General features: G+C 38.0%; 1 protein-coding gene across 1 annotated transcript in view; it reads right to left on the bottom strand.

Moving 5' to 3' along the window:
* The window catches only part of NTN1 (netrin 1), a 281,192-nt gene that overhangs the window by 26,432 nt on the left and 236,337 nt on the right, over positions 1-18,423 (bottom strand). Inside the window, exon 6 of the mRNA XM_053710026.1 lies at positions 14,851-14,925. Within this exon, the coding sequence (XP_053566001.1) occupies positions 14,851-14,925 (75 nt within the window). The remainder of the gene's footprint in view (positions 1-14,850; positions 14,926-18,423) is intronic.

Genomic DNA, 18,423 nt, shown 5'->3' with positions numbered 1-18,423 from the left:
ACACTATACTGTACTGTACTATACTATATCATGGCACACTATACTGTACTATACTATACTATATCATGGCACACTATACTGTACTATACTGTACTATATCATGGCACACTATAATGTACTATACTATACTATATCATGGCACACTATACTGTACTATACTATACTATATCATGGCACACTATACTGTACTGTACTATACTATATCATGGCACACTATACTGTACTATACTATACTATATCATGGCACACTATACTGTACTATACTGTACTATATCATGGCACACTATAATGTACTATACTATATCATGGCACACTATACTGTACTATACTATACTATATCATGGCACACTATACTGTACTGTACTATATCATGGCACACTATACTGTATAGTACTATACTATATCATGGCACACTATACTGTATAGTACTATACTATATCATGGCACACTATACTGTATAGTACTATACTATATCATGGCACACTATGCTGTATAGTACTATACTATATCATGGCACACTATACTGTACTATACTATACTATATCATGGCACACTATACTGTACTATACTGTACTATATCATGGCACACTATAATGTACTATACTATACTATATCATGGGACACTATAATGTACTATACTATACTATATCATGGCACACTATACTGTACTATACTATACTATATCATGGCACACTATACTGTACTGTACTATATCATGGCACACTATACTGTACTATACTATATCATGGCACACTATAATGTACTATACTATACTATATCATGGCACACTATAATGTACTATACTATACTATATCATGGCACACTATACTGTACTATACTATACTATATTATGGCACACTATACTGTACTATACTATACTATATCATGGCACACTTTACTGTACTATACTATACTATATCATGGCACACTATAATGTACTATACTATACTATATCATGGCACACTATACTGTACTATACTATACCATATCATGGCACACTATACTGTACTATACTATACTATATCATGGCACACTATACTGTACTATACTATACTATATCATGGCACACTTTACTGTACTATACTATATCATGGCACACTATACTGTACTATACTATACTATATCATGGCACACTTTACTGTACTATACTATACTATATCATGGCACACTATACTGTACTATACTATACTATACTATACTATATCATGGCACACTATAATGTACTGTACTATACTATACTATATCATGGCACACTATACTGTACTATACTATACTATACTATATCATGGCACACTATACTGTACTGTACTATACTATACCATATCATGGCACACTATACTGTACTATACTATACTATATCATGGCACACTATACTGTACTATACTATACTATATCACGGCACACTATACTATACTATACTATACTATACTATATCATGGCACACTATAATGTACTGTACTATACTATACTATATCATGGCACACTATACTGTACTATACTATACTATATCATGGCACACTATACTGTACTATACTATACTATATCATGGCACACTATACTGTACTATACTATACTATATACCTACGAAGGTTTAATTACTTTTTAAAAACTATAGTTATAGTGCGGTTTAAAATGTGCTAACTTTTCTTCCGTCTTTTAGCGCCATAGGTAGTGCTGGTTTACACACGACTTCCAGCGCTATAGAATTTTGCGGCGCTATACAAATAAATAATAATACTTACAGCTATAGGCGCCTGCCTGTTTTATATTTTTTTTGTCAGACAAAAAAGTGGGCGGTACGGCCAATCAGAAACCTTGGCCTGCAACTAGAGCTTACTCATAGTGCTGTGCCACTGACGTTCTATAGCGCAGGAAAAAGCACTACAGCATTGGCTGTCATGTAGATGGGAACCACAGAAGGTGCTACAAGATTATTTAGCCATATAGAAGAGGAAGTGTTGTTACCCTTCATTATAACCATACTATTTAAGGGGCATGGAACCCAACATTTAGCCATATAGAAGAGGAAGTGTTGTTACCCTTCATTATAACCATACTATTTAAAGGGGCATGAAACCCAACATTTAGCCATATAGAAGAGGAAGTGTTGTTACCCTTCATTATAACCATACTATTTAAAGGGGCATGAAACCCAACATTTAGCCATATAGAAGAGGAAGTGTTGTTACCCTTCATTATAACCATACTATTTAAAGGGGCATGGAACCCAACATTTAGCCATATAGAAGAGGAAGTGTTGTTACCCTTCATTATAACCATACTATTTAAAGGGGCATGAAACCCAACATTTAGCCATATAGAAGAGGAAGTGTTGTTACCCTTCATTATAACCATACTATTTAAAGGGGCATGGAACCCAACATTTAGCCATATAGAAGAGGAAGTGTTGTTACCCTTCATTATAACCATACTATTTAAAGGGGCATGAAACCCAACATTTTTCTTTCATGATTGACAGAGAATATTTTTTTTTTTTTTACAAAATTCCAATTTACTTCAATTATCAAATTTACTTTGTTCTCATGTTATATTTTGTTGAAGAGATATCTAGATAGGAAGCGTGCCCATGACAGGAAATAGTGCTGCCATCTCATGCTCTTGTTAATGTATAACACTGTTGCAAAACTACAGTCACGTGCACACTCCTCAACTTGCCTTCCTGCTTTTCAACAAAGGATAACAAGAAAACTTAGAACATTTGATAACAGAAAAAGATTCATTACAGATGTTGAAAGTTTTAATTTAGAATACATGGTTAGGATTAGAGATGGGCTGTAACGGAGAATCTGTAATTACTCTGTGTCATTAATATATAATATTCCCAAGGAAAACGATGAGCTAAAACAAGAGGCGGTGTCGCAATAGTGGAATGGAAGGCGTGGTTTTGTCTTAAAGGGATAGAAACCCAAATGTTTTCTTTTATTATTCAGATGGAGCATGGGATTGTAAAAACGTTCTAATTTACTCCAATTATGAACTTTTCTGCGTTTTCTTAAGAGCACTAGAGGGCAGCATTATTCCCTGCCATGTAGTGGACCAGGTGCCTACCTAGGTAGCTCTTCAACAAAGAATATCAGAGGAACTAAGCAAATGTGATTAAAGAAGTAAATTTTTGAAACTTTGTAAAATTGTGTGCTCTGTCTGAATCAGAAAATATTATTTTGGGGTTTTCTATCCCTTTAAATAAGGAGAAGCGAAGAAAGGGTGAAACTTTTATAGACCAGTAAATACAGCAGATCTGCATAAACAACAGATGCATGATAAAAAGACAACGCAATAGCACTTAGTCTGAACTTCACATGAGTAGTAGATTTTTCTCTGACACATGTCAGTTATGTTTATTTCCACTGCTGTATCATGTGACAGCCGACAGCCAATCACAAATGCATATAGGTATATTCTGTGAATTCTTGCACATGCTCAGTGGGAGCGAGCTGGTGACTCAAAAAGTGTAAATATAAAAATACTGTGCAAATTTTGTTAATGGAATTAAATAGTAAAGTTGTATAAAATTGCTGCTGTATCTGAATCATAAAAGTTTAATTTTGACTTGAGTGTCCCTTTAAATACATTGATATTAATAGGTAAGAATATGATTTAAAGAAAATGGAAATTCCAACCTGTCCTTTTTTTTATCAGAATTATAATTTGCACTCCAGGGACACACCCCTTTTAAAGTTTTAATAAATAATAATTTTATCTTATCCCCTTTGATGAAACCAATTAGGGGCAGTAACAAATGATGTTCCATTTATCAAGCAATCACTGTGCAGCATGTAGCTAGCCTGAGGTATTTAGCTGATAAATTGAAGGTATCAGGAAATGCTTGTGTGTAAAACTCATGTCTAGAGATTAAAGTACACTGGCTGTTAAACAGAACAGTAAAGTATAAATTAAACGTTCATGATTCAGATAGAGCAAACAATTTATAACAACTTACAGTTTACTTATATTATCTAGTTTGCTTCATTCTCTTTTTGTCCTTTGTTGAAATGCATATTTAGGTATGATCAGGATCAGCAATGCACTATTGGGAACTAATTGCTGATTGGTGGTTGCACATATATGCATCTTGTCATTGGCTCACCAGACGTGTTCAGATAATTCCCAGCAGTGCACTACTGCTCCTTCTAAAAAGGATACCAAGAGAATGAAGCAAATTGGAAAGTTGTATTCTCTATCTGAATCATGAAATAAAAATGTTGGGTTCCATATCCCTTTAGTTTAATGCCCACACTGTGATTGGTGGCAGCTGACGCAAATCAGTGTCTTGTTTATCAAAAGGAACATCTGTTTTTCACAAATACAAAAGTAATACATTTTAATGTCCCCCCTTTTAGGAAAGAAAATAAATGACTTGAATGTTCCTTCTAACTGCTGTTAACCATGTGTCTCTTGAAAGTATTTAGATCAAAGTTCTAGGTTTCTATAAGGTAGGGTTGATGAAAAATTAATCGGAATGCTTTGGATATCAGTGGCATATCTGGTTGTAATTGCAATGTGGTTGTGATTTTGCATTGCAGATGGAATGTTGCACTTTATAAGAAAATGATGAACTCTGCAAATGTCCTATTTGTTACCGAAAATCTAAATCTTGTATGGAATGGATTTTCAGCTGAAATTCTGATGTTCTGAATGGTTATTCACTGCACCATTTTTCACTATGACAATGAAAGATTTGTCTGTTCCCCAGAACTCATATTTCTTAAAGATGAAGAAGAATCCTACACTAGCGCGGCACCTATCTTTGTGTACCGATATAATAACGATATTTTGTGAAGAATTAGCCATATATTCACAGGGTGCTTTAGAAAGCAGCTGAAACAATGAATCACATTTTCATTGATTTATTAATGAATGTTTGTGTTTGGACCTTGGGACCAGCCTCTGGGTGGAATTACCAGGTTGAGACCTACAGGTCCAGTGGAGTATCTTCCTTTAATAAAGAGACAGTAACAACAAAATTAAATGTTCATGGTTTAATACAGTATTTAATAAAAAAAAAAAAATCAAATTAGCTTTGTTCTTTTGGTCTTTTTTGTTGAAAAGCAAACCTAGGTAGACTTCTAGGAGCTCAGGAACGTCTATGTGTCTTTATTAGTCTATGGCACTTTTGCAAAAACCACTACCATAGATTGCTAAAGACACTTGCTTCTGAGCTGCTGTAAGCCTACCTAGGTTTTCTCTTCAACAAAGGATACCAAAAGAATAAGTCAGCTTTGATAATAGATGTAAGTTGAAACGTTGTTTAAAATTGCACGTTTTATCTGAATCATGAAACATTAATTTATACTTTACTGTCCCTTTCATAACTGATGCTTCTTTACTCACCGTACCACAATATGTATTAATGTTTTCATCCAGACAATATTATTTTTTAATCTTTTATATGTCACTGTAAGGCTGTCCTGAAATCATCAGATAGTGGCCCCTGTATACTAAGCAGTCAACTTGCTGTTTGTGTGTAATTTCATGTCAAAATCTGCAGGCAAATAAAAATCACTACGTACCAAGCCTTCGACTACTCATAAAATAATGTAAAATCCGTATTTTTAAATATGCGATTGTATTCATCCGCCAATGTTCGATCCAACGCTTTTTTCTCACAAATATGTCATCGTTCATCAGTAAACTCTCCATAATCGAAAGTAACAAAAAAAAATCGACATAATATATAGTTGTTATAATTTCCGCGTCAACTTTGTGAATTTTCCTTTGTTACCATTTAGGTGGTAAACACAATAAAATTCAATAGGGGGTCTGAGACTGACACCAGGTAGAGCAGTATAAATAAGTGTCAACAATTACATTTTGGATGATCAGCAAACCATAAAGAAAGTCTTGTACCTTTTTTATTTTCCTATTAATCGAAATTAGAGGGAGAAAGCAGATCCGAGCACGCAAAGTCAATGCTGAAAGATGGAGAGTTCCAAGAGTTTTCCTTCCTTGTATGGGTTTAGAAGCCGACAGTGAAGTTATTCAGAGGTTAGATAGAGAATCTATTCTGTCCCTGTACAATGAGATATCTGAGTATCTGGAGTCAATGATACCGTGATCACAGGCCATTCCCGGACTTCTGAAGCTTTTGGCCGCATTACATTTCTTTGCTACAGGGTCCTTGCAGGCGATTTCAAGCGTCAGAATTGGCATAAGTAATTCAGCATTTTCTCGTCAACTTGTAAAAGTGATACTCGCATTGATAGTTGTCTTTCCATTATATGTCTGCCTTCCATCTACTCCTGAAGAGTGGCAATCTGTCCAACCTTTACAAGATGGCTGCAATGCCTGATGTACTCAGTCATCGATTGTACACGTGGCAGTGAATCCATCCAGTCAACGTGAAAAGGTTAACGTATAGGAAACCACTATATAAATGTACAGATGGTTTGTGGCCAAAATTATTATTAGTGTCAGTTCCAACTGTCTCCTGTCATGATTTGTGTATTCTATGTCACTGATGTTATTTGGCATCAAAATAAGATTATTGTTCATAATTTGTGTCACAGATTTATCCACATTTTTTTTTATTGATAGATATTTGTAATATAAGTAAATGGTTCATTAAAGATTAATGTTAAAAAATTATGTTACAGATAGAACATTCACTTTACAATTGTTTTGTTCTATTTGCATCCTTGGTTGAAAATATATATAAAAAATAGCTATAGAGCAGCAATGCAGTTATTTTAGCAAAAAGCTTATTGTTGCATAAATATATATGCATCTTGTCATTGGCTCATCCTATCAGCTAATTCCAAGGAGTAAACTGCTGTTCTTTCTTCAAACATTTCCAATGATGGTCCAAATTTTCAAATATTGAAATCCATTGTACTGTTAAGGAACATCGTTATATTGTGTAAATCCTATATTCATGGTAGGCATTAAACTAATAGGGATAGTATACCTTAATTTGTATACATTCTTGTTATACCTGTAATATTGTTATATTCACATATTACTACATTTGGTTGATGGGATAATTATAGGTTTTAAGTTTTCTTGGACTTTTCAGAATCTCCAGCGGCAGCCATATTTGCATTGATACTGAAGTAATATAGCAACTGTATTAAAGTTATTTATTAGTTCTGGCAAAGCCTCCTTCTTACACATGTGACCTCCCTTATCTTGCCGCTTCTATATGATGTTTTTTTACACCTTTCTGGCCATGTTGGGTAAAAAAATCGACGAATAGAAGTAGACAGATTAGTAACTAATCCGATTGTCTTTCAGACACATTAGAGGCAATTTTCTTTCTTTCTAATTTTATGTAACAAATTTGATTCCGCACAAACTATGGTAGTCAAATTTGATCCGTGCAATGCGTTAAATTTGACGCCTTAGTACGTGTCAGAAGGTGAACTTACAGGAAGGGGTAACAGGAAAGGAGATGTCAAGGAAATCACTCCTGGTGCAGAATAAACAGGGAGATGGTATCCATCAAGGACCATCCACTTCATAATATATGGTGATATGGAAATAGTTCCAGAGAGAGAAAAGTGTTTTATGCTGCATAAACCCTTAGGGATGATTTGTTCAAACCTCTCTCCTTACACAGGCTGACTGCAGGCTGACCTTGCTGACCAACAGCAGGTTGAAGTTAAAGAGCACATCTGACCACCAAGTCGGAAAACTCCTAAATTTGTCCGCTCCGGAAAACCAAAACCTTCCAACTTCCCCCGGGGGAGGGGAGGACACCTTTGGAAAAATCAACATTCTCAATCCGAAAGGATTCCAGGATTTATTTCACCCTTCCAGCTGTGAAAACATCAGCACAGGCTGTGCCTAAGTCAGTCACTGCACTGTAAGTGAGGGAGAACTTCTCTAAGGAGATGATACAAATATAATCTGTATCTCTCTCTCTCTCTCTCTCTCTCTCAATTAAACACCAAACATCACAAGTCCATACACTAATGAAGTGATTCAATAAAGCTCAGGAGGGAACATTTATCAGACAGAGGAGACCATCAGAATAAAAGGTCATGACAGTTGTATTTTTATGTTTTACATAGAGAGTAGTAGATATATGGAACTGTCTTCCAAGGGAGGAAGTCGAAATAAATACAGAAAATGTCAGCAATGCCTGTTATTGTGATATTATATGATACAATAAGAGATAGACTGTAGTGTAAAATACATATACTTTTAAATGCTCCTTTTTCATGATGTGTTTAAAGGGACATTTTTATTTCATGATTTAGATAGAACATAGAATTTTAAACCACTTTCCAGTTTACGTCTATTCATTCTCTTGGTATCATTTGTTGAAAGAGCAGCAATGCTCTACTGGTTTCTAAATGAACACATGGGTGAGCCAATGACAAACAGCATATAAATGCAGCCACCAATCAGCAGCTAGAACCTAGGTTCTTTGCTGCTCCTGAGTTTACCTAAATAAACCTTTCAGCAAAGGATAACAAGAGAAGGAAGCAAATTAACTAATAGAAAATTAAAATTGAGTGCTCTGTCTAAATCATGAATGTCTTATTATGACTTTATTGTCCCTTTGATCTTTGTGAATATATTACACAGTGCACCAAAATTAACCAATGCATCAGAACCATCGGCACCCCAAAGATCAAACTCATTGTTCCTTATATAGATCAGACCCACCTGCGGAACTTGATAAATCTACCAGAGCTCCCACATTAGACTTATCTGCCCCCTATAAATCAGACATAATTATCCCCTCTAGATCAGACCTACCTCTTGCCTACTAGATAAACCTACCAGAGCCCCTACATTAGACCAAGTGAAGACAAAACGCACCTGTCATCCATATTGGAGCAACATACACCCCATATAAAAGGCTGTACCACCAATTATACCTTCCTGATTCACCCAGTCAGATGCGCTGGTTCACGAATATTATACCTACTTAAACCCTTTACATAAACTTGCTACTATATGTTTCAAATAAAGATGGTGTTTTCTAGACATGTGCATTTATTTTTGTACAAATTTAAAAATTAGTCTAAGACTAATATTTTGGCTGTGCACGTCTAATTTTTTTTTTTTTATTAACACAAACACGTTATTTTAGTTCCCACTGACCCACTTGCCCCTCAGATAAGACTTACCTCTGCTGCAGATCAGACCCACCTACTGCCCTCATATTGATCTATACTTTTGTAACAGAGTCACTTGAAAAGCTGGCCCAAGATGCCCTTCACAACTAGTAGAAAATGTAAACCCTTTATAGGTCATGTAAAATACATCTACTTAACAAAATCATATTCATACTTAAGAATTATGTTGACTGATAACTTATAAATAAAAGGTACTTATGAATATCAATGTAAAATATATGAAATCTTGAAATATTATATAATAAAATTATAAATCTAATAAATCATGCTATGAATAAGACGCTGTCTAATGAAATGATCAGGTAAGCATCATTTATACTACAAAACAGAAGATGAGAGAGCGTAACCACGATTCAAGGTAAAAGATTTAATAACTCCACTTTGCGCATACACATAGATTGCACTTACAGGATATACAAAATAAAAAGCGCCTCTAGATCAACACACAATTTATCAAGCAGCTTCCCTAAGCTCTTCGCCACCTCTAAACTGGCGAAATTCAATTTCCTTGGTCGAGACCGACCGAGGAGATTGACAGCTCCTGCCCGTGTGTGATTGGCTGTGCGCGGGCAGGGGGCGGGATTGCACGCGAGCGCAAAATTGCGTGGGTAATTTCTCCCCGCCACAGGCGAGCTGAGGCATACAGGGGCACGTATACACGCCCCTGTACGCCTCAGCTATAATAAATCTAGCCCTAAGTGTCTTTTTGGTTCCTGTTGCAACGATACTGTCTGTGACTCTAGTCCTCGACCCTAGTCCTCGACTTTGCAGCAGGCTGCTGGTGCTGAGACTTGTCCGCACGAAAGGGATGAAAAGTAGATCCCTTAGGTTTAGCCTTCTTATCCTGAGGCAAGAAGGCACCCTTGCCACCCGTGACCGTAGCTATCATAGAATCCAGGCCCGGGCCAAACAAAACCTTCCCCTTGAATGGGAGGGAAAGCAAGCGAGACTTAGAAGTCATGTCCACAGACCACAACTTTAGCCACAGAGCCCTGCGGGCTAAGACAGAAAAATCTGATGTCTTAGCATTCAGGCGAATAATCTGCATGTTAGCATCACAAATGAACGAATGCGACACTATTAAGGCCTTGATTCGTTCTACAATTTCATCGAGAGGAGTCTCCACCTCGACCATAGCTGATAGAGTGTTACGCCAGTAGGTAGCCGCACCAGCCACCACAGCGACCGCCGCCGCCGGTTAAAAAACGAATCCCATGAGTTGGAATATCTTCCACAGCATGGACTCCATCTTTTTATCCATGGGTTCCTTGAAAGAAGAGCTATCCTCGAGCGGAATAGTCGTTCTTTAGCAAGTGTGGAGATAGCACCAACCACCTTAGGGACAGTTTCCCACAGTTCAAGCTGTGCGTCCGGAATGGGGAAAAGCTTTTTAAAAGAAGAAGAGGGGAAAAGAGTGAACCAAGTTTCTCCCATTCATTCTTAATAATGTTAGCCATTTTGACTGGAACCTGTAAGGCCTGGGGCACTACCCTGTCCTCATAAACCCTATCCAGTTTAGGGATCGAAGGTTCCTCCGGTAGTTTTGGTTCCGGAACCTCCAACGTAGCAAGCACCTCTTTCAGCAGAAAGAGCAAATGCTCCATCTTAAATTTGAAATCTGGCTCCTCCGCGGACGGAGGCCTAGATTTAGCCGATTCTGACCCAGAAGCGACATCCTCCGATAAGTCGGAGTTGTCCTCCTCAGCGGATAATCTGTCTGAGACATCCAGCGGAGTTGAAGACCCCTGAGACGGATAGCAGTGCCATACCTTCTGCTTGCTTCTTAGTAGGGCGAGGCATTGCATTAATGGCCGCAGAAACCGCCGTCTGTAATTGATTGGCGAAGTCTGGAGGCCAAAGGACCCCTCCAGCAGGAGGATTAGCAAGGCCCTGGGGAACTGCTTCTGTGATCGAAGATGATTGCAGGGAACACACCTCGCGGGGCGGGGAGCCCTCAGAGGTGGACGGCTCAGTCATACTAAATACCTTATTCTTTTTGGAAATAACAATATTTTCAAAGCAAGTGGAACAGAGTTGCGCAGGTGGTTTGACTGGAACCTACTTACAATATACACAGTTAATGGGTTTGGATAAAGAGGGAGTATCCTCTAACATATTAGAGTCATACATAGCTTGCGCCTTTATTACAGACTTGATAAAAAATAAATGGCACCTTTATATCCAAATGGCCGGGGCACTCACCACCTTCTATGACCCGGACTACAAGAAACAGCTTTCGTCTTTTTGGAACGCAGGTCGAGAAAGAGGAAGTTGCAGAAGCCACACCCGGTCACATGGATTGCCATGCAGTACCGCCCCTGCACTTGAGAGAAGGACGCGCCAAAAAAGCCTGTCTCAATCTCTCGCTAATCAACTGTGTTCCACACTGAGGGAGCCTCATCTCACACAAATGCAGTAGAAAAACACAATAAACAATAATATGCATAATAATATCCCCCCTGTTCAACAGCCCCCTTCTGATTGTATTACTCTAGATTCTATAAAGATAAAAGGAGCCACACTGTGACCCTGTCTTCTTGCGTTATCAAATATATATATATATAAATGAAACGATCTTACCAGAATCAACGCCGTGGAACAGGAGCCCTTCAAGTGTGACAGGGTAGTAGCATCGCTCCTGACATGGACCTGAGAGAAGAAAAGCAAGCAGCGAAACTCTTCAACGCTGATTGCTAATGGAGCTGTTAAATTGAGTCGGGATGGTTTCGCAGAAAGACTCTCCCTGCATCTCCGGACTCTACTTAAAACTCCAGTCCCATTTCGAAGAGTACTGCCCTCCATAAGAGACTACTCTGAATCTTCCGACACTTCCTCCTGTGATGAAAGGCAAAGAATGACTGGGGGATGAGGGGAGTGGGGGAGGTATTTAAGCCTTTGGCTGGAGTGTCTTTGCCTCCTCCTGGTGGCCAGGTTCTTATTTCCCACAAGTAATGAATGAAGTAGTGGACTCTCCTCCCATTAAGATGGAAACACGTCTTTTATACCATCCGGTTATAGTTGCTAAGCAACATACTCAGAGGAGCTAATGTTCTCCTAAAAACTACCAATCTGTAGATCATTAGATGAAATGGGGGTAGAACTTAACACCTGACATCATTTTGTGAGCTTGTAAACCGGGATTATTATTATTATCGGTTATTTGTAGAGCGCCAACAGATTCCGCAGCGCTATAAACAAATGAGGAGTACAACAAAACAGTTATAGGGATCAGATCGGTAGAGGGCCCTGCCAAGAGTTGCACTGTTGTAATCCACTTTTAGGAAGGTGATCTACAAACAGCTGGACTCTTAGGCTTACATGCTAAGGGGGTTCATGGCGGATAGCAATGGATGAGAGGAACTGGTATAAAGTAAGGTTAGCATAGGCTGTATGCATCCCTGAACAGTAGAGTCTTTAGGGAGCACTTGAAGCTTTCAAAACTAGGGGAGAGTCTTGTGGGGTGAGGCAGAGAGTTCCACAAGATGGGAGCCAGTCTGGAGAAGTCCTGTAAACGGGAGTGTGATGAGGTAACCGGAGAGGAGGAGAGGAGGGATGAGAAAGAATAGCGGGAAACTGAAGCTGTGTCTTACAACAGCTAAATTTAATAAGGGGTTTAGCTTTCAAAAATCTTTTATTGCCAGCTGGGAAACTGCAGATCTTATCTGATTCTTTCTCTAGGTACAACCAGAGCATGCGTATGTTTATTTCTATATACAGGTCAGAAAAGCCAGTTCATGCGCATAGTCAATACAGGTCCGGGATCCCAATTTTTAACCCGTTAATACCAACCACTGTTTGTCCTCTACACGTTCAGAGGAACCCCCCCCCCCCCCCCACTTATGCTGGAATCCCTCTGGTGTCTATAGTGCACATCTGCATGTTTACAGTATAATATAAGATGCTTAGGATTTTGGAATCTCTTCTGTCTTCCTGTATCCATCTTGGGCATTTTGCCTTTGTCCTTCTGGCCTTTACTATAGCAGTCAGTCTTCCCCATCTGTTTTCAGCCAAGATGTGACAAATGAACTGCCCTGTATTCAATCCCAGAATCCTCTGCTCCCTCTACCAGTGCTCTGGGAAAGCTGGCACAAAGCTGTGCCCCTGTGAGAGACTGGAATCATAGCACAGGATTAGCCTCTTGTCCCGGAGCCCTCACGCTGTGGGGGAATAGCTGCATTTTGTAAGTGAGCGGACATATTAAATGGAGCAGCAGGCATCTCTCAGATGCCCGTTTGAGGTTTGTCAGCCACCCCCCATGGGGAGGCAGAATGCTAGATGTCAGCTCTTTCTCTGGTCCGTCCTGCAGCCGTGCGGGATGCAGTCAGCTTTCTTGTTAGGCTGATGTGGCCAAGATCCAAGGCCTGGTACAGAATGCATGGCCAGCTCACCCGGGAGGGGGGGAAGCCAGCGGGAGAAACCAAACAGACTGTGCCCAAACCCTCTGTCTGGCGCTGGGGGCAGGAATGTGGTATGAATAACGGCCTTAACTTAAAGCTCCTACTCTAAACTGAAATTTGCTATTTTCAATTAAAAAAAGACTACATTTTTAGTGGATATTTTTCCTAAACTTGATAGTTCATAAATATACACAACTGAATTTGAGCAGCACAATAATACTGTAGACTGTGAGCTCTTCAGATCAGGGCCCTCTTCGTTCTGTGCTAGATTTGTTTAGTCTGTTTTGTACTTTATCACTAACCCTTGTCATTGTAAACCCTTATCTCTGTACCCAGCGCTACGGAATTTGTGGCGCTAAACAAATAAATAATAATAATCATAATGTACAAACCTGTGGGTCAGTGTTCTAGATTCTTATCTTTTTGTTATTTTGACCAGTTGTCATTTTCTGGAAATAAATGCTCTAAATGACAATATGTTTATTTGGAATATGGAAGAAAATTTCGCAGTGGTCTCTTATTTTTTTCCAGAGCTGTATATATGAATGAACAGTATGTGTATAAATAAATATAGTCATATTGATTTTATGTCCCACTGTATACTCAAAGACCAATACTTAGAGAAAACAATGGAAAATTAACATTTTAGTACCTATCTGTCCCACCCCCACTGGAAGAGTGATCACTTCTAAACCTCTCTTTGACAACCTAAGGTTTAAGCCTTTACTGCAGACTAACAATATCACCACCCACAATATCTTAAGTTACCAATAAGATGGATAGCGACGTGCCTAAGTATATTACTGACCACAACCTATATACATAAGGATACTGTAGAAACAATTTGCTGTATAGTTCCTAAATAATATAGAATAGAAATAGTATAGTACAATATTCTGCAGAGTTGTATTTCTATGCTCTAGAGCAGCATAACAAGGCTGTATAATGTGCAGATATATTCATTATCATTATATATTGTTCTCCTCCATACAGTGGAATAAACATCCCATTCTCAATCCCAAATATATGTTGTGCGGCCAAGTGCTGAATGTACAGAAGTAGCTGGAAAAAAGACTCTAATTGGCACCCAGCTGTTATGCAATGTAATTAGTCTTAATTACTTAACCTTTTCATTGCCAAAGAGGTCTATTATGCATTAATGTGAAAAACACTGGGACAAATCTCTAGGACAACCAGTGGTAGAGTGTGGGGACAAACAGCTTATTGCAGAGGAGACCCTGAAGAGTTTGTACAAACAGACAATTCCTTAAATGAGGAAACAAGTGTATGATGATATATATGTTAGACATTCTCTGATCAGAAATGCAGCATCTAATAGCTCTCACCATAGTCTTTCCTGCAGTACTTTTTCATGTTAATCTTCAGTTTTCCTTTGGATGCTTTGCAGTACGTATCACAATCTGAAAAGATATAAAGTTAAATTAGTCTCCACATCTGCAGCAGTGAAATAATACAAATTCTGGGTTTTAATACAGCTGCATAGTCGTCCATCGTCTGATAAACTAAAAACCTCACACAGAGCCCAATGGTCACTCGCAGGCATAGAGAGAAATTACGCACCATATAAATACTGCACCCCAGAATCTGTCCAGCAAAATAAACAGCTCTGATGAAGTACTGATGAGATAATCTCACCAGAGTGAGCAGAGAGCTTTAGACAATCAGGTCCTAGGGTCTAATGGTGTCAAACTCTCTTCTCAGGTGAGATTGCCTAAAATGATGTGTCACACAAAGGCACAATGTGCTGCCTCTCTCTGTATTGTACGGAGCTGGTGCACAATAAAGCTCAGATTTATATAGTGTCACCCTCTGCAGCCAGGGGTTAAACACAGGAACTAACCACAATCCTTTAGAAATGTCTAATCATTTTCAGACAGAAAAATCCCCATTAAAGTCTAAGGGGAGATTTATAGATTAATAATTTGATAAACTTTTCTACAGGATTTTGATCAACACTATAGCCTCATGCAAGAGTTAAACACATAGTTACATGCAGGGGTGAAACAGATATTCCCCTTTGACCTTTATTACATTTGCACATTATACTTTCTCCTTTGTGTCATTAAGGCATTCATATATTTAGCTTGGTGCTCTGTGATTTGCTTCCTTACGTTTAATAGTTTAGTCCCACTCTTATCTCGCTGTTCCTTCTGTACATTTAAAAGGGCAGTATACTACAACGGCATGTAATAGACACTGCTATAGAACGTGCACAGATACTGATATAAAAATCCAGTATAAAACCTTTTAATAACTTACTTAGGAGAGCCCAGTTTTGTGCTGTTGATGAGATTAGCCTGGGACTTGTAATCTAGACCATAATGTGGAAAATGTATTTAGATGTAAAGTGATGTGGGGCAGAGCAAGCCTGCAAAGTGCAAATGTATGCTTCTTTTTTAGTTTCTCCGCCACTTCAGAGGTGATGGACATGCCCCGCTCTTGAGCAATTGGTTGAGTGACAGCAGGGGCCAGGATTGCACAAGAGAGCTCTTGTGCAATGGTAACTTTTGTCACGCGATGCTGTATCACAAGTGGCGATTGCACTTCTCTACTTGATAATGTGTCTGCAGTCTTGATACGTTTTTCTGAATGGCTTTGCTTTGTGCTTATAGGGTGTGAAAAATACTAACATTTACATATGATTGGTCAGTTAAACAGGCATTCCAGTTGGTCTTTTATATTTTATTTACCTAAACCTTATGTACTGAAACCTATAAAAACATTTAACTACTGTGGTATATAACAAGCAGCCGTGTTGTAAAAATGAGCGGCTCCTATTTAGAAGTGAGACAGAGAACAGGTACATTTTTCTTTAAAGTGAAGGTCAATTTTGATGAATTAGTGCCTGGTTTTTAATAATCCTATTAAAAACAAGGGCACTTTAATTCATCAAAATTGACATTTTACTTGTTTTCTTCAAAAACTTAGATTTTAATCCTGGCAGCCGCTCCAGCACTTCCTCTGCCCGTCGCAAGCCATCTTTGCAGGTCCAAACTGACGAATCTGGCTTCCTCCAATCGCTGCGTTGCATCAGGCCAAGATTCCCCAGGGGGAAGCCGTGATTGGAGGAAGCCGGATTCGTCATTTCTGACATCTGCAAAGGCTTCAGACAGCCAGGGAAATCGCTAGAGCAGCTGCCAGGATTAAAAGGTAAGTTTTTAAAGAAAACGAGTGAAATGTCAATTTTGATGAATTAAAGTGCCCTTGTTTTTAATAGGATTATTAAAAACCGGGCACTAATTCATCAAATTGACCTTCACTTTAACATTGACCCAGTTGGTAACATCATAGGATGGATTTTAGGCATAGAGAAGAAGCCTGTTTCCCTAATCCTAACAATAACACTTAATACAAAACATCAGTGTATACTTTTTGATCACCTTATTATTATGCACATTATATTATAATTATTTTATCATACACAACAATCTACATACATTTAATACAGGTACACATTCCCAAATCCAGAATTCCAACATCCAAATTTATTCTGAAATCCAAACTTTTTAATTAATATTTATAAAAAATTAAATTATTAACAATGATTTTTTTACCCCACCTGTAAATAGGGATGCCACCTCGGCCATGGTTTCCTGGGCACTTATGAGTTATACATGCTGCAGGGTGGGCAGAGAGGGAACAGTGCTGTTTAATGTCATTATGTGTGTGCTGTCAAGGGTTTAAATTCATGTTCCTACCTGCACACCCTGCAGCATGTATAACTAATAAGTACCCAGGAAAACATGGCCGAGGTGGTAACCCTACCTCTAAATCACAATTTTCTCTGCCTTTGCCTTTGTTTTTTGTATTTTTGATCTAAAATGCAAAATGTATTCTATATTTATTTAAAAAAAACAAGTAATACCTGTCTGATTACTGTACTGTCTGTCTGTCTGATTACTGTACTGTCTGTCTGATTACTGTACTGTCTGTCTGTCTGATTACTGTACTGTCTGTCTGTCTGATTACTGTACTGTCTGTCTGTCTGAGGGTGCTGTGTATAAACATGATATAAAACTACCTTTAGGTTACATGTATAAGCTGTATTATATAACATATACATATTACTGTTTGATTACTGTACTGTCTGTCTGAGGGTGCTGTGTATAAACATGATATAAAACTACCTTTAGGTTACACTATAAGCTGTATTATATAACATATAAATATTACCTGTCAGATTACAGTACTGTCTGTCTGAGGGTGCTGTGTATAAACATGATATAAAACTACCTTTAGGTTACATGTATAAGCTGTATTATATAACATATAAATATTACCTGTCTGATTACTGTACTGTCTGTCTGAGGGTGCTGTGTATAAACATGATATAAAACTACCTTTAGGTTACATGTATAAGCTGTATTATATAACATATAAATATTACTGTCTGATTACTGTACTGTCTGACTGAGTGTGCTGTGTATAAACATGATATAAAACTACCTTTAGTTACATGTATAAGCTGTATTATATAACATATAAATATTACCTGTCTGATTACAGTACTGTACTGTTTGTCTGAGGGTGCTGTGTATAAACATGATATAAAACTACCTTTAGGTTACATGTATAAGCTGTATTATATAACATATAAATATTACCTGTCTGATTACTGTCTGTCTGGGGGTGCTGGGTATAAACATGATATAAAACTACCTTTAGGTTACATGTATAAGCTGTATTATATAACATATAAATATTACTGTCTGATTACAGTACTGTCTGTCTGAGGGTGCTGTGTATAAACATGATATAAAACTACCTTTAGGTTACATGTATAAGCTGTATTATATAACATATAAATATTACCTGTCTGATTACTGTACTGTCTGTCTGAGGGTGCTGTGTATAAACATGATATAAAACTACCTTTAGGTTACATGTATAAGCTGTAT

This window comes from Bombina bombina, chromosome 1, assembly GCF_027579735.1.
Source record: "Bombina bombina isolate aBomBom1 chromosome 1, aBomBom1.pri, whole genome shotgun sequence".
NCBI lineage: Eukaryota > Metazoa > Chordata > Amphibia > Anura > Bombinatoridae > Bombina > Bombina bombina.
Note: the sequence above shows the minus strand (reverse complement) of the source record. Positions and strands in the feature narration are given on the sequence as shown.